This window comes from Coccinella septempunctata, chromosome 1, assembly GCF_907165205.1.
Source record: "Coccinella septempunctata chromosome 1, icCocSept1.1, whole genome shotgun sequence".
Lineage (NCBI taxonomy): Eukaryota > Metazoa > Arthropoda > Insecta > Coleoptera > Coccinellidae > Coccinella > Coccinella septempunctata.
The window spans coordinates 13037729-13058722 of NC_058189.1; the positions used below are offsets into that span (position 1 = coordinate 13037729).

The following is a 20994-nucleotide window of genomic DNA, read 5'->3' on the forward strand; positions in this document are numbered from 1 at the left end:
CTGTAATAAATGTATCTAATTAAGAGGAGAATATGTTGAGTAATAAAATATTTAGACATTGAAATTTTGTTTGGTTCTATAGTAGGCTATAGGCCTTTTCCGTACACAAATTTCAGCTACGTGACATGTAAGTCTCACTGAACGGAAAAGCCACACTTTACGTACTCGTTAGGAAAATAACTCCATTTGAAGTATTATTACATTTAGCAATGAGTACTTCGAGCTTTATTTGAAACGTTCAAAACTACCAGAAAATTTATTTTTCAATATTTCATTTCTCCACCCTCCAAATTAGTCTATCGGAGCCGAGAGTTGCAAGGTTCATTGTCCTTGATTTTTCTACCCAATTTGATACTGTTTTTACCCACAGTAGGTTTTGAGAAAAAGCTTGACTGATTCAGCTGACTCATTTCAAGATGATTACTACTGCTTTACTCCTAGAAATATATCAGTGAACGAATTGCTACTAGACAACAATACATGAAAACTTTATTGAATACAGTATTTTATTCGCGTTTAAGATTAAGAAAATAGCTGTGATACATCAAAATAACCATCAAAGCGAAGTAAGATTTCCTCTTTCATTTAATTTCAACAATTTGAAAAAATATCTGTCAATTCGTCTTCTGGCATATTCTCCCTTATTTGTGCCAACCTGGATCTATTCTGCAGTTCTTGCTCGGCTTCTTTCTTTATCTGTGCGAAGATTTGACTGGCTTGCTTCGGATTTTTTTGTAATTGAGCCGAGATTTCAGGATTTTTGAGTTTTTGTGCTATCAATGTCAATACAGCCTGACTTTGTTGCATCGACGAACGCTGCTGTTTCAATCGATCTTGAACATCCTTCATATACTGGAGCTGTGATTGCGACAGATACTGTAGAACTGGAGCACACTGTGTTAACTCCGATGGATTAGCAGGAAGCAAAATGAATGAATCAGGGTGTTGTAACTGCAAAAAAATATTAATGTGTTTTCAGTCAATCGCACCTTCTTTTGTTCATAATAAGTGATCTGAGAATTTTCAGACTTTAGGTAATGCAGTCGGGCGTGATTTAGGTATTGCTTTCTTTTTTTGGATAGGCGATAATAGTAGAAAAAATGGTGTTCTTCCGGTCTTGGATTATTTGTGCTCTAAAAAATTGACGACGTATACAAAATTTCAAAAACACACGATACATGATCTATCGAAATTACTATACAATATACTCGTACAAATATTTTAACACTACATTCTTGAGGTCAAAATGAACATTATTTTGTTATACCTATTTCCAATTCAGCCCTGATAAAAAGATATAGTCATTTTAAGTTTTCATAATGAGCTCTGCCACCCCTAGAGAAACAAAATTCACCACAGCAATACACTACAAGCTGAATATTGACACTACACATCTGAGAATCTTTCAAACAAACTTGTATTGTGTATTCAGCTAAAGTACCCAATTTTTCAAATTTCACAGATACTTTTAATTTTTGAACATTAAATTACTCGAAAACGGCGCATTATACGAGAACATATAAAGAATTCTTTTATTTTACAAAACGTTCAAATATCAATTAGATAACGCCCAAATTAGTTTCAATTTGGGTTCTTTGAATTTTTGGTATTTTAATGATGCAATTCATAATGAGAAAACTGGAAGACGTGGGTGATATCTTGTGTTCGAAAAAGATTCATCAAATAAATGAAAAACTATACTATTTCAATTATTTAGTTACTTATAATTTTCAATGCCACCTGCTGAGATTTTGAACAATAAAAGCCCTCTTTCAATCATTTATCATCCTGAATTATCAACATACAACAAAAAATGTTCTGCCTAAGAATTATACATTTACATTTGAGAAATGTTTAATTGAACTATGAATTCGTTCAAAATTATTAAATATTGGGCAGGATGACAAGTGATATCCTTCTTCGAAATCAAAATTCACGTACATTTTCCTTATAGTATGCTTACCCGTCATTCTATCTAATATTTGATGATTTCATTGTTCAATAATACATTTTTCAAATATACAGGGTGACTGGTGACGTAAGGGACAACGTCTAAGTGGAGATGGAGGCCCTCGATCAAACTGAATGAGAATTTGGGTTTTAAATGTCCCATAAGGGTATTCGTTTCGGAGATATAGGGTGATTTATGAAAAAATGCTAAATCTATAAACTCCCATATCTTCGTTAATATGGTATATTTTTCGCTGATATTTCACAACCTTGTTCCTATAGGCATTCACCGCCAGCACAAGAAAAAAAAATAGAAAAATGGCATGCCGGATTAAAAAATTTCAATTTACTTGTCAGGTGAGAAATATCACACGGTATATGAGATAAAATAAATTCAAATAGAAATTTGAGAAGAGCGGAAAAAACTGATGAGAGATCTGTTTTTTGTTTGAATGACACAAATTTTCCATTGTTTTTATGATATGTTGAAATCAGAATTTTTCAATATTTTTCTATATCATGAAAAATAATATTTCTGATGGAACAAACACTGAATCATTGAATTGCATGTGCCATCTTGAAGAGTAATTGGAAGTCAGCAAGCCCACAAAATTTCATTATAATCTGACCAATCTAAAATTAAGCCCGAAATCCATAAATATCTTGTATATCTTCGAAATTATATAATGGCATTTCGGTAAAAAAGAAGCAATTCTTCTGAGAGGGCTCTAGATGACCCTCATTCACAACTAGACTATGGTCAATCACTCGTTGAAACACCCTGTATATTATGTTCAGAATTGAGAATTATCATTGAGTAAGTATTAATAATTTTCAATGGTATATTATATTTATAATGTACCAATATTGTTGTATTCGGAATGAAATGAAATCAATAAATGAAATAGGAAAATCAACTTTTTTGCTTTTCAAAACCAATCTCAATTCTTTCAGGAGTGGTGTTTTCTTATATCTTATAAAAAAATTTGACTTCAGATTCGAACTCAGCAAATTCAAGAATGTGAAAATGGTTTCTTTAAGGCAGTTTAAGGGGATAAGTTTTATTGTTTGTAAGTTGTGTTGAAGAACAAATTGAAAAAAACTATTATAATTGGAGATCAAAACAAAACATGGTTTTGTATACCTAGTACCTAGTGTTTGAATTATAGTCATTTCACGAACTCATAATGCCTTAGAGTAGGAAAAACAATTTTGTTATTCCGCAGATTCCCTCAAGTGGATAGAAGAGTTAAATCTAGGATTTGTCGGAAAACTTTGAATTTTAAGTAACCTATCGTCTTTCTAATTTTCATAAATTCTCTGTTAGCAAAAATTAGATAAATGAGCATTTATAGGTACTATTTTCCCAGAACTGCTTTGAGCTTTAAGGAAAACGATAAAAAGAAAAAAAACTCACATCTGCAACTGAGACTGATAAACACAGAAATCCGATGACCAAAAAAATTAGAACCTTCATGATTGAAAGAAATCGCCGTTCAGTAAACTAAAGTTTAATTTCAGTAATTTACAATTTTTTCGTGTCACTCATTTAAGAATAGGTTTTTCCTTTCAATTAGGTATTTTATCTCGGATTGTTATAAAAATGATAAAACCTGTGCAGTTTCTACCAAAGTTTGATTATATTTTTCCTTCCCATTCGATAAAATATTCAAGTCGGCATGTTTATCTATGAAATTTTGGATTATTATTTCTAACAATAAACTTTGCGAATCCACAGAAAAAATTCACACTATTGAAACTCACAAACTCTATACAATGTTTATTTGTATGCTTTAACAGGAAAATAAAATATTTTTTTACTAACCTTTGTTACGAACAATTTCAAATGAACGATAAATACTTCGAAAACTTTCAGGGAATGGCCATGCTAGTAGGTAGTAAGTTTGTCTCTGCTAGTAACAGAAATGACGATCGTTATATTCTTCTTTTATGTTAGAAATGTGGTAGAGCTACCAGGACAAAGAATATTTTAGATACCAAAGTTTTTGATATTATAACTTCAACTTTTTCCTTTATCATCAAAGTCACTTCAAGGTTTGGCTCTTCCAAATAGGACCCACTTCTTCTGATCCCAAAAATAAAAGGAACATTCAAGGTCATTGCCAATTTCGAATCCATCTTGGTATAGTGAAGAAAAAACCCCGAAACTTCCTTGGGCAATATTTTCCGCAGAAATGCTCTGTATATTTTCTGCCGATACTTTTACCTTTGCTTTACTTTAAGGCCAGAAGAGAGGCATGACTTAAGGCTGAAGGTCATATCTGAACGTGAAATTTCTCGCTCTTTTCATTTTGTGCGTCCAAAGTGTGTAAGGTTTCCTACGAAAAAACGCTATTGACCTTGAAGATCAAGGTCAGGGTACAAATCATAGTCTCCATCTGATAGGCAGAGAAAAATTCTGCAGCTTCTGTTAAAAAAAAATTTTTCCTGAAATGCTCTTCCGCCAAGTTATTCTAACTATTCCGATACCTTTGTGATACCCTGTATAGGGTATATTTTTGAAAAAAATTACGTATTTTGAAATAAGCAACGATTTTTGATGTGTCAACTTTTTCATACGGAATATGAGGAATCCGATACAAAAGTTTTTTGCGACATTGATGCATGTTCCTACAGTCTAACGGCACTCCATGTCTTCGCGGGAGCCAGATAAAACTCAGCTTCAAGCCCTAAGCCCAGAGTATGGAGTACCCTCCATAGCCCAGAGACAGGTTGTCTCTGCCTGAGCTCATATTCAATTATTGTTTTCTGGCTCCCCAATCTTTTCACCACTAAACTGTGGAAATTTTTCCTGAACTAGCCTGTACAATAATTAAGTTACAATATTTAAAATATTCAAAATCAAGCTTGTAAAAGCATAATAGATTTGCATCCAATCAGCACTGCTGATCAGGAGATCCGCAGTCATTGAAATTACCAACAACCGAACAAGGAACCATTCCTTTACATTTGCTCCTACCAGAATCGTCGCCGTCGCTTTTTCATTGCACATCCCTAACTTGCTACCTAGATAACAATCACAGAAGCACAATCGAATTTCAACGCATGCGTTTTGACAGTCGGGTGAAAAAGATGGCGTAAGAGTGTCCTTTAAAAATTATTGAATGAGAAATATCTTGTCGATTTGAGGGATATTTACGAAAACATTTATGATTTTTGAAATAAGTCATGTTTTTCGATTCGTGAGATTATAATGTGAGTCATTTCATACAGAAATCCGTGATAGGTGAACCTTTTCTATAAAATATCTTCAGTATTTCTATGCTATGATGCTGAATTATTTTCTTGCCCTTTGCTTAATTTCTTGGTAAATCTGGTCTCTGAAGACAAAAATGCTACTCATTTTCATAATGAATTTCCACTGTTGAATTTCGGTTTATGAACTTGGGAAAATGTATTGTACATTCAGATTGTAATGATTTGTAGGTTAAGTTTACCTTTTTTGTATTTCTCCTTTTTTGTTTGTTTTTCTCGTGTCTTGACTTTTTCTGTTAAATGTATGTGCTTCGTACATGAATGTAGTTCTTGGTTGGAAATACTCTACACGAAAATGGATTGGAATCATCTAACTTCCAATACTAAATGGTAAGTTATTTGTTATGGTTATGATTGTGCTTTCATAACAACCTGCATTTATGACTTGCTGCTCTTCTATCTATTTCTGCCACTAATACAAGACCATTGCAACAATCGTACTATCAGTAGAGACATTCATATTTGTTCAAGAAAGGCTGCTGATTGGATTGATGACAATGTAGAAAAATGTGTACTGAAATTGAGTGGATGCAGGAGATCATGATAGAATATGAGTATAATTTGGATTTTTGAGAATGAATATGGGCATGAAATATCACTGACAAGTGTTTTTGTAAAATCAAAGAGAAATCTGAGAGTTTTGAAGACATATAGATGATGTTATTTGAAACAGCATTTTTATCGATAAACAAACCTTTTCTATCTCATGGCTCATAAATATTGTTTGGATGTTCATTTATGATTTTTCAATAATGGAGCACTTTTCTCATGTAGTTTATAAAATTCTAACGTAGATTAAGATACAACCTCTTGTACTACTCTCAAAACATTCAACAATGTAATAGTGATTTCATCGATATCCAATATATTGAGAACTATAAGTAAAATAAAGCATTGAATTTCAATCTTTTTTTATCAATAAAAATAAAGAAACGTGTAGTTCATCATTTGATGTGAGGGTTGAGAAGAACCAATGCAAAAAATTTTAAGTATTTTGTTTATTATGGTGGATGCGCTAACTAATTTCGTTGAAATTTATTCAAGTCTATCCTGGATTAGTAAGAAGGTGTATTAATTGATTGTTTTTGGCCAACTTCTTCTTGTTTGGGAGGCGTACTGTGGATTTCTTCCTAAAAAATTTTTTTTTGTCGATCTGAAAAAAATTTTGGTTTTGAAGAATTTTGTAGAAATAAAGAGTTACTTTTCGTTACAAAACAGACCATTCGGTAGATTTGGGCGCTAACATATTCAATTATCAGTCGTGCATGATTCATTATTATCTCATCATTTTGGGTGTTTTACTCAAAATTTTGAAGGACACCTCACTGTGACCTCTCTAAGCGTTTTCAAAATTTGTGATTAAAATATCTACATCTAGACTGCTTTTTTAAATCCTGCTAGATGAGGAAATATACCTTATGTAGTTACATCATAATACCTATGATATGTGCGGAATTTTGCCCACTAACATTAATATCTTTGATTACTTCCCCTTAATTCCTTAATATGATATGTGAAAGTTATGCATTACGTTTACGCACAGAAGATCAACTTCCATAATTCCGAAGAAAAATTCGTCGACAAGTAGGCTGTGCAAATTTAAAGGTACCTATATTATTTTGTGCTTGTACGTGAGTCCGAATTTCTACACTGAAACATTGTTTGGTTTTCAGATTTGACAAAAATAATGAAGTATAAGCTAAGGCTAGACATACACGTTAAGACATATAACAAACTTGAGTATTCCACAGCCTACCTGACGAAAAACTTGTTTAGACACATGTTACTTTGAATTTTATTCTACTAAAGAAGATTTTAAATTAGATCAATGATTATTATTGAGTAAATAAGGATTAATTCAGATGCATACCACCCGCTGATATGCATATCAACAAGGGTATGTTCATAAACTTACTCCGAGAGTAGAGTATGAGTATGGTCATGCTCAGAGAGCATACTCTGAGGAACTAAAAGTACGTTTGTGAACGCTTCGGGTAATCAGAGCTTACTCAGAGCTTGCTCTGAGTAAGTTTGTGAACGCAACCCAAGTGTTCCGAATTGAACTAGCCAATTTGCCTTCGTCAGGACCCTAAATGGAGTACGCTCCATCGAAGAAAAGCAGATGCTGGCCATGGTTTCGGTCTCATTTGATCTCGTCAGAGCAACACAGCTTCTCCGATGTTTGGAATAGGGAATACTCCTTCTGACGAAAATGATGTATTTTAAAGAAATATCTTTGAAACGTCACATTTTGAAATAACCATTTCAACCGTTTCCCAAAAAAAATTATTTTAAGCACTTAAAAATGAAAAATAGAAATGGGTATTCAAAATTTAAAGCGTTTCATGTGGATTGCAAAAGTTGGCAACATCGACTGAAATATGCCTTGATAGTAAAGGACAACAAATACATTATCTTGATGAGATAGACAAAGATGGCTGTCTATTAAGTCTGGGACGAACGAGGAAGGTCGTAAAATTTTATGGGATTTTTATGGCCGGTTGTGGTTGAAGCTCGCCAGTAAGTAGGCGCCTGTAGATCAACAGCTGTTATTTTATAAACAAGCTGATCGGACATTGTTCTTTTCATTGTCTTGTATGCGCTGTTGCCAAATCGTAAACTCCGCACAAAGCGATTTAAATTTTAAAACCAAATATTTGAAGGATGATTTTGAATAGTTTCCGCGGTGAATTTGAAAAAATCATGAATGAAACTCATAATTATTCAGTTCAAACTTGCATATGCAGTGATAACCCAAATTGAGGAGAATTCCCCATTGATGGACTCTTATTCAATACTGGCAAGCGCTACTGAGTACTGAAGTACTGAGTCCATCAATTCCAAACGTTCTCCATCGGAGAAGAAGCTATGTTTCTCTGATGAGGTCAAATGAGACCGAAACCATGGTTAGCATCTGCTTATCTTAAATGGAGCAGTAAAATAAAATTCAAAGTAACATGTAACATGTGTCCACTGTCCAAACAAGTTTTTCGTCAGGTAGGCTTATTTATTGTATTCATTACCTTCCCGTTTAGGCGTGATCATTCTTGATTATAATTGAGTTAATGTTGATATAAGACAAATGTGAAAATAATGTGGCAAATGATAATATGTTTTCAGTCGATATTGGCGCTACGAAAACGATGTTTCATAAATTACATCGTATCCAAAATAAAATGTGCCTCGCCCACCCCTACTATCGATGGAATCAAATTTTCCTGGGGTAAACCCAATTTTCCGTCCCGTGTGTACTTTAAAGGTGCTCAACATGAGCAGAAAGTTCACCTTTGAACACAAAATTACGTTTTACCCCCCGTTATGATTCCGAGTTCGATAAGAATTGTTTTTCCATTTGCATAAAATCAATATGGGTTTCGATTAAGGACAAAGGGACCGAAACAGGTTGAAACCAGTGTTTATTGATTTGGTGAATGAGGATATTTCGTAATATTTAGTTGCAAAAAATTTATAAATTTGCATTAATACATACTTATTCGAACTCATGCCCATGAAATAAATCTGCTTCTTGAAAAGAGAAGTTTCAATTTCGGTTCACTGGTGGAATTCTTTTCGTAATGAAGTTATTCCTACCCTATTAAGTGTTTGCCCCCTGTAGTAACGATTTTCTTGATTAAATGAATTATGTACTCTCAAATTAGTTGTAAACGCATTCTTCCATTATCACTTTATTGAACAGTATTATTGCGAGGGGAGTTAATTGTTGCTAAACTAATTTGGTGAGTCCAAGAATATTGGCTACATTTAATTTCTGTTGAAAACATATATTGCTTATGTTGGAGTGGAACGTTAATGAAAGCTAGCTCTTTAGAAACTACTACTGGCCTTTTGATCAGGGGTGTCTGCAATCTCAGATAAATGATGCAGGAGCAATACAAAAAGTGGATGATTACTATGTAGTTTCTTCACAAGAATATTGGGAAATACGGTATTTATGAATAACTGTTAACAGTTATTCATAAATATCGAATAAATTGGCCATTTTGACGTGTGTTTTTGCAGCCTGTAGCATAATTATTGGATAAAACTTGACTTGGCATAACGAAACTGGCTTTAAGGAAATAAACTCCCCGATCACACATTTTCAGTTAAAATGGAGTGTCTCTGTGTTTGGTGATTTCTTCACCGTCCTTACTTCACTTCATAGAGAAAGCAGATGTCAATGTTAAAAAGGGTTGGTTTAAATTTTAATCTTAGTTTAAGTTAAGCGGAGTTTATCTCCGTTTGGTGAACTTGCCCCCTAATCGGGAATTCAAATGTAGATTGCAGCGGTACGGTGATGACAGTTCGAACTAAAAAGTTAATGCAGTCATTGTTGATGAGGATTTTGAAATTTTCGTCAAATAAATCTTTTTTTCTTAGTTTACTGTTTTTTTTCTGAATTTCGAAGATTAGTTGTCGAAACCTAATTCAAGTGATTGTTATCAATTTTAGGTCCTAAATGTCATGAAGAAGTATGTAGTATTTATGAAAAAAAAATTTGAGTATGTTCTGAATCAACTGATAAAAAGAGAAACATTTTTTGATTCCGAAACTCTTGGCTCTTTAAACTCATAATAGATCATAATAGAAGGAAATTGGTTATTTGGAGAGCCACAACTATAATATCTTGCCTTCTCCATTATATACAGGGTGGCCATTTGAAAACGAAACAGACGAGATTACAGACGCAATAAATTTTTTCGATAGAAATGCTCGGACAGGTCGATTTCTGTTTCGAGGGGGACAACTTAAGATGTAGGTTACGGATGCATAGCGCTTCAACCCTTGCTACTACAACCCTCACCCCCAATTTTTGAATAGGGAAAATGGGGTGAGTGATACCTCATTTGAAAAGTATTTTTATACTGATTTCAGCACAGTAATTGTTTTTTCATTTTATGCATTAGTTCTCGAAATATTCTTAACTAAGTATTTGAAAATGAAGTGGTGTTTTCATGGCACTTGTAGTGTGTTTTTGTGAATAATCGACATTTTGAGCTTCAAAACAACCATGACTGTGGCTTCCTTTGAAGCCACAAGTTGATTGAAGAATTCTGCGGTTCTATTCGCACATTGATTGTTTGCAAAAAAAAGTGAAATTATTTCCACCCACTCTGCAATTGAATAAACCATGTCGAACAATGAATTGGAACACATACAAGTCTCGATTCAAAACTAAGAATAATTCACATGTCAAAGAACCAGTAAGCCAACTTAATGATCTGTTCGTAATAAATAAAAAATTATCGATTCTCATTTTTTTGAAAAAGATATGAATTCAATAATCAACAAAATGAAAACATTATTGAAGCCAACTGAGAAAACACTTCATAATTAAGTAGGAAATCGTTTCACGAATTGGGACTGGAATATTTCTGTGGCATCATTAATGATTTGATTTTCTTACCTGGTAATCTGATTAGAGATATGTACGTATTTGGACTTTTTGGAGATTTCTATCGATCAAGTGTTACCGCATGTTATTGGAAATACTGCAAATTATATCGAAGATAATTTAGATTGAGTTTCAGCAAGATTGAGCTCCTTCGCAATACGTTTTGTTTGTTCGACATCTTGATTAAAGATTTCTATGTCAGTGGATTGGAGGAAGGAAGCCACAGTCATGGTTGTTTTGAAGCTCAAAATGTCGATTTTTCACAAAAAAACACTACAAGTGCCATGAAAACACGACTTCATTTTCAAATACTTAGTTGAGAATATTTCGAGAACTAATGCATAAAATGAAAAAACAATTACTGTGCTGAAATCAGTATAAAAATACCTTTCAAATGAGGTATCACTCACCCCATCTTCCCTATTCAAAAATTGGGGGTGAGGGTTGTAGTAGCAAGGGTTGAAGCGCTATGCGTCCGTGACCTACATCTTCAGTTGTCCCCCTCGAAACAGAAATCGACCTGTCCGAGCATTTCTATCGAAAAAATTTATTTCGTCTGTAATCTCGTATGTTTCGTTTTCAAATGGCCATCCTGTATAATGGTTAAAATTGATGCTAAGAAAACTTGTTCAAGTTGAACTGGAGATTAAAAATGATTTTCTGAATGAATTGTTTGTAAATATTATCGAAATTCATATGTATATCAACTCACTTGGTGAAAAAAAGTCCTCTCCTAGAGAAACAGATTTGTTTTTTGTGTAAATCCTTTCATTTTGAGGTTATATATCCAGGTTAGTTGATTCACCTTCTATTCTTCGTAACTAATTTGAAATGTACAAAAACTTCAACATGCTATACTATAAGGACGAGATACATATGTCCATAAACATTGACTAAAAGTTCATTTCACGGTGGAAAATAGTAAAAACTGACATCTTCACAAGAAAGTCGTAATCGAAGATTTGCTTGAAGGATGCAAATTGATGAAAACTTCACTAAGATTTCCCCATTGTTACGAAAGAGATGATGATATTTTAAACAGATTAAGATATATTTTGTGTGAAAAATCTTATTGAAACAAAAAAAAATTCTCCGTTCCTTTATACAGGGTGTCTACTTTTAAAGTGGCCAAACTTCAAGGAGGGATCAGACGAGTGATTTTCAACAAGAAACGTCATAAAACACATGGTCGAAATGTTGACGGTTATTCTTCAATTTAACATTTCTTGATTTCACGAAATATTTCAAGTTTTTTCATAAACTCAATCATTATTTAGTTTTCCTTGCAGTCTCGTCAAATTTGACCACATATTCGGAAAACGCAATAAATTTGCTACGAGATAAGGGACTCTGTGTTTAGAAAAAAGTCTTATTGCTGGCGTGGTAAGGAGATGAATATCACTAGTCTGAAGAGAACAAAATTAGTCCTATTTTTCCTGGTTTTATCGATGAAAAATTAATTATTATGCATATGTTTTCCTTTCAGTAAGAAATACGTCATTTAGTGTACTTTCGAATGGCATATCAACTCTTGTGCTAGCTGCTTATCTTCTGCCATAATATCATGGCTAACAAGATAACGAAAAAGTCGAAAAATTCCGAACCTGAATATGCTCTATTTTGAAGCTCTTCATGATTGAATCTTAATATAATTCTCACGGAAATTATCAATTGATCTTGAATCAAAATAATAACAAAAAAAATTTAATTAATTTTAATAAGATTCTATGAAAAAAAGTAAAGAATACAGAACTCTACTAAGTGGTAGAGTTATAAGTATAATAATTGTTCACAATGTCCACCTCCTTGTTCAATACATTTGACACATCCTTTTCTTACTGAATCTACTCTGCGAAGTTGATAGCGTTTCTGACGCATTTCTGCACAACACAATTTTATTTGATATACTTTCTCTTTCAAAGTATTCCAGAAATAAAAATCCAAAGGTGTAAGGTCAGGGCTTCTTGGTGGCCATCTTACCGGACCGTACCTTCCAATCCATTGCATCCCAAAATATTCATTCCATAGATATCGTACATTACGACTATTATGTGCTGGGCAGCCATCCATTTGAAACCAGATATTTCGTCTGTCAGACAGGATCATTTCATCCAATATGTCTTTTAAGTTGCTTTGGATTAATCTAACAAATTCTTCATTTCATGATTGTGGCCTCATCAGTCCATAATATAATATCGTCCCCCACCTTCCTAACTTATTCAGGTACCATCTACAAAATGTAGGTCTGGTTTCAGCATCTACAGGTAACAGATTCTGCACCTTTTTCAAATGATATGGATGTAACTTTTTTTTTTTTTGAGTACTTTGTGTACTGTAGAATGATGAATGCTCAATGTAGAACCAATTCGACGAGTACATGTTGTGGGGTCCCCCCGGACAGCTTGAAGTATAGCAGGTGCATGCTGGCTTTGCTGACTATTTCGACCACCTTCTCTGATTCGCAAATCCCCGAATGAGCCTGTTTCATCTAATCACCGGAACACTTGTACAAATGTCTGTCTATTTGATTGTCGTCTGTTGGGAAAACGTAAACCGTACTCTCGAACCGCTGCGGGAGCATTTCCATTCGCATATCCATAAATGAACAACATATCGCTACATTTGGAATTTTTCGACTTTTTCGTTGTTATCTTGTTAGCCATGGCAGAGGATAAGCAGCTAGCGCAAAAGTTGATATGCCATTCAAAAGTACACTAAATGAGGTACACTGCGCAAAAAAATTAACGCACATTATGGAAATCTCAAATTTATTCTACAACTGAAGGTGTTCTAAATGATAATTATTTTTATCAGCATTATGCATGCATATGTTATCCATTTTCAACGGTTTTCTTCAATACAGATATTTTTTCCCAGCAGGAATAAAAAAAGATGATATTATCAGATTTTGAATGTATCGGCTCCATTCTAAAATCAGTTGTTCTCGATCAATTCTAGTGATCAATAGTTTTTCTTTCGTTTGATTTCCTACCCTCGATCGCTATGCAACGCGAAACACGCAATTTGACCCAAGAGGAATGTGCCCAAGCGGTAGTTTTGCGAGAAGAAGGGTGGACATACACAGGAATTGCAGAAAGGTTTGGATTTTCCCATACAAGTGTGTCCAGAATGTTGCAGCAATTCAGGGAGACAGGTATGAATGTCCGAAGACCAGGACAGGGTAGATCACGGGTAACAACTGCCATTCAAGAACGTTACTTGAGAGTTTCTTCGTTGAGACAACGGTTTGCAACCGCTCGCCTCCTTCAAATTCAGCTTGAGCAAACTCATGAGGTGCAAATTTGCACTCATACAATAAGAAATCGCCTCAGATATTATGATTTAAGGCCTCGTGTCGCGGCAATTGGTGAAAATTTCATTTTTATGGACGATAATGCCAGATCCCATCGTGCGCGCATCGTTCAGGAGAACCTTGAAGAGGTTGAAGTCTCTCGAATGGAATGGCCAGCAAGAAGTCCAGATCTCAATCCGATTGAGCAGGTTTGGGACAACCTCAATAGAAGGCTGAGAAGTTCAGAAAATCATCCAGCTACTCTTAATGACTTAGGAATCCAACTCGGAGAAATCTGGGAAGGATTAGATCAGAACATTTTAAGATCACTCATTTTGAGTATATGAACCGTCGTTGCCGAGCTGTAATTAACGCAAGGGGTGGAAATACCAAGTATTAAATCACTTATCAGCATTTCAGTATTTAGAAAATTGTTCATTTCTCTTCTTTCACATAAGATTCGGTGAAATCCTGAAATTTTCTTCCATTGAATGTGTCTTGTTTCGTTCAAAACCTTCCCGAGAGAACATAAAAAATAAGTTATAAAGTCAATGTAGAGTTAACTTTCATTAAAATTGAGATTTTCAGAATGTGCGTTAATTTTTTTGCGCAGTGTATTTTTTACTGAAAACATGTGCATAATTATTAATTTTTCATCGATAAAACTATTGGAAAAATAGGACTAATTTTGTTCACTTCAGACTCGTGATATTCTCCTTACCACGCCTGCAATAAGACGCAACCAGAGTTTCTTATCTCGTAGCAAATTTATTGGGTTTTCCGAATATGTGTTCAAATTTGACGAGGCTACAAGGAAAACTGAATAATGATTGAGTTGCTTGAAATATTTCGTGAAGTCAAGAAATGTTAAATTTCGAATAACATTTCGACCATGTGTTATATGACATTTTTTGTAGCAAATCACTCGTCTGATCTCCTTTTGAAGTTTGGCCACTTTAAAAAGTGGACACCCTGTATAAACAAACAAAAGTGTTTAACTATTTAGTTATAAAAATTTACACCAGGGCGCGTATCGCTTGTTTGGAATTCCCAATTGTCACATATACTATTCCATTACAAATTTGAATCCGTCCGTTTCGATTAAAAATAGGACAGTCCGTATTTTATGCTGTAAGCTGTAAGATGGAAAGAGCAATATGATTTTAAAGTTTTCCGTAACAAATATGGTTGAATAGTAAAAGTCTGGAAATATTGAGTGAACATGAATGTAAAAGAGAAGCACAGCAATATAAAACAACCGGATGCTATTATTCAAAACTCATTTTTCCCCTTACGCGGAGTGTTATATATTGGAATTGCGTGTGATACGCCCGTTAAGGGCGAAAAGATTATGTACGAGCACTTTTACCCCATTGCTACCACCTCCTTCATTTTAAGCGTACCGAGCTGTGAGTTACAGATTACAAAGTGGGCTTTTCTCTTCATCCACCATTCGTGAAAGAGAGAAGTAATTTCTGCCATTTTTCATTCTGTTCTATTATTTCCGATGATAAAGCTCTGAGATGGGTTGCAAAGGGAGGGAGGTTGCAAGTTACCCGATTCTCCTCAGTCCACAACAAAACGCCGCGAGATTTTCAGATGAAGCTCAGAACTAGATTTTTCTTAAATCTGTAATTTTACTCATCTGAATGAAGCAACTAATCTACTCAGAGATCAGACGATCCAATTAAATTTCTGTTTGTTTCAAATAACAAATGGAGTAGGTACAACCCTTTGTACTAATTTCTCTAACATCATGGGAGGAAGGAAAAGTATTTGAAGAAATTATACATGGTGATTCATTTTTTTTTTGTGTAGCAGGGGGAAAATCTGCAAATCAGACGAACCACCCTCTCCCGAGGGGGAACAAGTGTGGGGTTTCTCACTCTCCTGAGCTCGAGACCCACTAAAAACCCTTAACTGCTTCTTGAATTTTGGTTCCGGGCATTTGCCTATAAACCGTTCATCTCTTAGTCGGTTTTCTTCTCGCACACTATCGTGCTGGGATTTATGTGCTTATCCTCAATTGGATTAACACTTTATTGAATTTTTCAAGTTTCTGTTGTTATTTTAATCTCTTTTTAATTGATCTCTTGGTCTCCTTCGGTAAATTCGCATTCTCCTCTTGTCTTTCTCTGGGTCGTAGTCCACTAGTCTCCTGAGTTCTTGATTCGAATGGTTTTTCGCTGTTTCGAATAATTTCTCTGCTTTTCTGTTCATGAATTCCGTTATGGTTTCCCATTTTAGGTCCCTATAAATCTGTCTATTCCTGACAAACCAAGGTGCATCTATTGCACATCGTTGCAGCTTGTTTTCAGTGGCCTGAATTCTTTTGATGTGGCTCTTTGCCGCGAAACCCCAGGCAACTGATCCATAAGTCAGTTGAGGCCTAGCAACGGCTTTGATTATCTTCAATTTTGTCTCTTTTGACATGTGGCTTCTTCTTCCTATTAAAGGGTAGAGTCTATTCATCGCTGATTTCGTTTTGTCGATTGCTTGTTTGATATGACTTTTCCAAGTAAGTCCTTCATGGTGATTCACCTCGATTGCCTATTAGAGTACTTATTAGAAGTTTACGGAAAACTAATCACAATTTTTACTGAAAATTTGCATGTTGGGGTTTTCGACATGAACTTTGTTTGTTGGTTTATTCAAATAAGTGCAACATAGCATAGTGTTGACAACACAAACTGTGAGAAATTACTCGGTTTTGTGCGTCTTTTCATACTTTCCGCGAATGGAGTTTAGCAAGAAAATCTCTAGCTCAAAGGCAGTTCGTCTAAAAAATAACTGTTGCATTCATTACCTATTTTATGCCTAATATAAAGTCTCGTTGTAAGAAATGATAGTTCATTATTCCCCGATTAATACAAAACCTCAAAGCTAAAATTATATCGGACAAGAGTTTTTTGATGATCCTTGATGAGGATTATGGTTAAACCAAAAGTGAGTTTTTTGGAATTGACTCCTCTGTCCAAATAATTCTTTTATAAAATGAATCATCATCATAAATTCTATCCTATAACAGCGCACAAAACAGTTCTCTACTTTGAAAATCCTGGAATTTATTTCTGATCTCATCCGAACTGTCGCAAAGTTGCATGATTTATTATTATACTGCAAGTATCAAATTCGAAAACGGTCCTGTACCGGGCCCTGTTCTCTTTGAATCGCTACTTTGAGCATCATGGATATACATTTGTAGCATAAAACCATACAGCATGATCCTCTCTGGATCATATATAGATATAATATAATAAATAACAATTTTCTGATAGCTTCCTTTTTTTTCTATCCGAATAATGATAGTGTTCATCCAATTGTCACTTATGGCCAATTTTCAGCGTTATAATTAAATAATAATTATTTCACGAAAATTATGATGAATATCTTGATCGCTTGATTACAAGAAATTACAATAATTATGATAGTGTATTCGAATTAAACTTCAATCGTAGACAACTCGACAAAGTTATCATCAGATTGTTATTGTTCAGATCGTGAAAAAATTCTCATCTATTGTCTACCCGTCATCAAGTTTGGATCAAAAAAGTGATGATTTATATCCAATTTCAACCACTTTAAAATTATTTATTCTTGGAAAGAGATTGAGGGTATCGTGTACTGTAATGCTGTTTTTACTTTGGCAAAATTATTATTTCTCGTAATTTGCGTTCAACTGTGTGATTCAATCAGGTGAAATTACGATGAAAATTACGAATTACAATTTCTTCGAATTATTTGTTACAAAAACTGAATTTTATTCTATTTAGTTGCTTTTATGAATTGAATTTCGCCTTTGTCTATACTTATGGCTTTGCCTTTATTTCTGAATAATGGTTTTCCCTAGCTACGCTGCAGCTTTGAGCTCTGTAAGTCTCTTTCAACTTCTTCGATTATAAGTGTTTAAAAAATATCTACTGTACTATACAGGGTGAGTCTTTGACTCGTACAAATATTTTAATAGTAGATTCTTGAGGTCGAAAGAAACACTTTTTTCATTTACCATTTTTTCCGAATCACACAAACGGTTTTAACGAATGAAATGAATTTCGGAATATAGTTTTTCATTTATTTGATGAATCTTTTTCGAACACAAGATATCACCCATGTCTTCAAGTTTTCTCGTTATGACCATTACCATAAAAATACCAAAAATTATAAAAACCCAATACTTGAAACTAAGTTGGACGCCATATAAATCTAATGAATATTCGAACCTTTTGTAAAATAGAAGTATTCTTCATAATATCTTGTATATTGCGCCGTTTTCGAGTAATTTGATGTTCAAGAATAAAAAAGTATTTGTGATATTCGGAAAATTGGGTAATTTGGCTGACTGCAACTTTTTTCTATACATATGTGTAGTGTCATAGATTTAGCTTGTTATTCTGAAGGGAATTTTGTTTCTCTAGGGGTGAAACAGCATATGAAAACTTAAAATGGCTATATCTTTTTATCAGGGCGGAATCGGAAAAAATAGCATAGGAAAAAGTGTTTCTTTTGACCTCAAGAATCTACTGTTGACATATTTGTACGAGTCGAAGACTCACCTTGTATAGATAATAAAGATAACCCGCGAATGGAAATTGATTACTTGGCATGTGCTTCATAACTAATAGATCTACATGAGTGAAAACACTTTTCAAGCTCATAATGTTATAATCAACAATAATTATAGAAATGAAATACATAATACGTTTTTATTTCACTGTCGACTAGACAGGTTAAACCAAAACCTCAGTGGGGCTCTAAAATTGAATGCGTAATTAATAGTAGAAGCACTTTCTACTCACCTTTATATCACTGAATACCCTGTTCACTTTAATTCCTAAATATAGTAACCATCATAAAAAACAGTGAAGGAATACAATATGGTTGTACAACATATAGCTTTCATCTATTGAGGTATCGTTTTTCACAAAAATCTGGGGTATTCAGGTGAGTTCAGGCTGGTGTTACAGGAAACAGTATGTGACTGTGAAATTATAACTGTGCATTCGCCAATTTGCAACACGACCAACGAACGTCGAATTTCATAATCAACTTTAAAGTCACTTTAAGCTTAGAGCTTCCATTAGTGTCATTTCTACTAGTAGTTTCAAAGTTTTCCATTTTTTATGTCATTTTTGTATACTTTGAATATTGCTTATTTATAAATACGAAGAATTAATGAGAAGTAATGAAATAATTCAAATTTCAAATGAGCTAAAGCACAGATTATATACTCTCGTAATATATTCTCTGAAGAGTCTGAAGTATAGGTACGTACTTTAGTTGCTAAAGTGACGGAATCCGATCTTTAAATTAGAAGCGGCTTCAGGAAGCTGAAATCTGTTTATTAAACCAAGCTTCCTTCACAAAAACACGAGCCAAACCAACAATTCGCAACGTAAAATTTTACCTTGTGTGCCTCTCGGGCAAAATGGCGATCCTGTCAAAGTCAGCTGATCCGAAATGACCCTTAAAACACCATAGCCTTATTAACGACGAATTTTTTTTGGAATAACTATTCTTGTTATTCAAGTTCACTGCCTGATATGCTATTGCTACATGATTTAGTTATGGTTTTCTTTATATGAAACATTGGAAGATGGTAATTTGTTTTGATGAAAGGTAATAGGGAATACTCCTGACGAAAATGATGTATTTTTTATGTAATATCTTTGAAACGTAACATTTTGGAATAACCATTTCAACCGTTTCCCAAAAAAATATTTCAAGTACTTGAAAATGAAAAATAAAAATGGATATTTAAAATTTAAAGTGTTCCGTTTCAATTGCACAAGTTGGCAACATCGACTTAAATATGCGTTGATAATAAAGGACAACAAATACACTATCCCGATGAGATAGACAAAGATGGCTGTTTGTAAAGTCTGGGACGAACGAGGAAGGTCGTAAAATTTTATGGCATTTTTATGGCCGGTTGCTGTTGAGGCTCGCCAGTGAGTACGCGCCTTATGATGGCTGATGGCTGTGAATCAACAGCTGTTATTTTATAAACAAGCCATTGTTCTTTTCTTCTTCTATTAGGCGCTGTTGCCAAATCGTAAACTAGAGACGAAGCGATTTAAATTTTAAAACCTCATATTTGAAGAATGATTTTGAATAGTTTCCGCGTTGCATTTGAAAAATTCATGAATGAAACTCATAATTATTAAGTTTAAACTTGCATATGCTGTGATAACCCAAATTGGGAAGAATGCCCCATCAACGGCAACACCACAACTCCAAGTGCTTGTCAATCAATCACTGATGCAATACGCCACAATTCAATGGCATCAAGAACAAATTTTCTGGTTTCATGTTGCAAAACTCATACAACGATGAAAGTGACATCACGAATTTACTTTCCATCTGTTTATGGAAAAATGATTCCTTGGAAAATAAAAATTCTGGAGAGACATTAGCAAATATTTTACTTTCTAACATGTCCATGCAAATGTATTGTTCTTTCATTCTTTCATCAATAAATATATTTTACCTAGTTTTCCAGACAATAATCTGTTGAATCAATTATAACATTCAAAATAGGTTGATCAAATGATGCGAATGCATCAACTGCTAATGGACAATTACCGTATAGTGAAGCCTACGTTCTAATCGTATACTCTTATCCTCCCACATAGCTATCGATTCTCATTTTAGTAGGACTTTTTTAGTTTTCAGTTAATTCAAGTTAATGTTTGTTGTGTCTTCTAACTAATGGAACCTAACATATCTCTGCTTCGTGTTGAGATACTTCCAAATAGCACGACCAAGAAATGAGCGCTCGATTTACATATTTTCCATGAAACGTTTTCTAAAGGTTCCCGAACGTGCAACAGGAGGTGTGCCAATTATATACAGCCCCCAGTGTGGCTCAAACGAGCTACTGGTTGCTGGTGATGGACGGTTGGCCTTCTCCCTATACTAAGGATAACGTAATGATCAGAAGTTCTATGAAAGCTGGAAAGCGGCATTGGTTTTGTCGTGAAAACTTATGTATTGGGCGCACTAAGTATCCGTATGTTGACTATGAGTACCTACTCGTCAAATTTTTGGAACCCCCCTGAGAAATCTTTGACAATTTTCAACC

General features: G+C 34.2%; 3 protein-coding genes across 5 annotated transcripts in view; 2 read left to right on the forward strand and 1 right to left on the reverse strand.

Moving 5' to 3' along the window:
* Positions 1 to 583: 583 nt before the first annotated feature.
* Positions 584 to 3505, reverse strand: LOC123320136. The gene is made up of 2 exons (XM_044907333.1): positions 3368 to 3505; positions 584 to 951 (listed from the first exon to the last, which is right to left on the reverse strand). The coding sequence occupies exons 1-2, from the start codon at positions 3425 to 3427 to the stop codon at positions 592 to 594; spliced, it is 420 nt and encodes a 139-aa protein (XP_044763268.1). The 5' UTR covers positions 3428 to 3505; the 3' UTR covers positions 584 to 591.
* A 1539-nt stretch (positions 3506 to 5044) lies between these two features.
* The window catches only part of LOC123306815 (neurocalcin homolog), a 148150-nt gene continuing 132200 nt past the window's right edge, over positions 5045 to 20994 (forward strand). The window contains exon 1 of one of the 2 annotated variants that reach the window (XM_044889085.1): positions 5045 to 5166. The gene's annotated coding sequence lies outside the window, so the exon portion shown is untranslated. The remainder of the gene's footprint in view (positions 5167 to 20994) is intronic. The other variant, XM_044889008.1, reaches the window with a different exon arrangement.
* LOC123306581 (neuronal calcium sensor 2) overlaps positions 5046 to 20994 on the forward strand; it is a 134170-nt gene continuing 118221 nt past the window's right edge. The window contains exon 1 of one of the 2 annotated variants that reach the window (XM_044888893.1): positions 5046 to 5166. Coding sequence is in view for 1 of the 2 variants with exons in the window: in XM_044888759.1 (XP_044744694.1) it covers positions 5554 to 5556 (3 nt within the window). In the remaining variant the exon portion in view is untranslated. The other variant, XM_044888759.1, reaches the window with a different exon arrangement.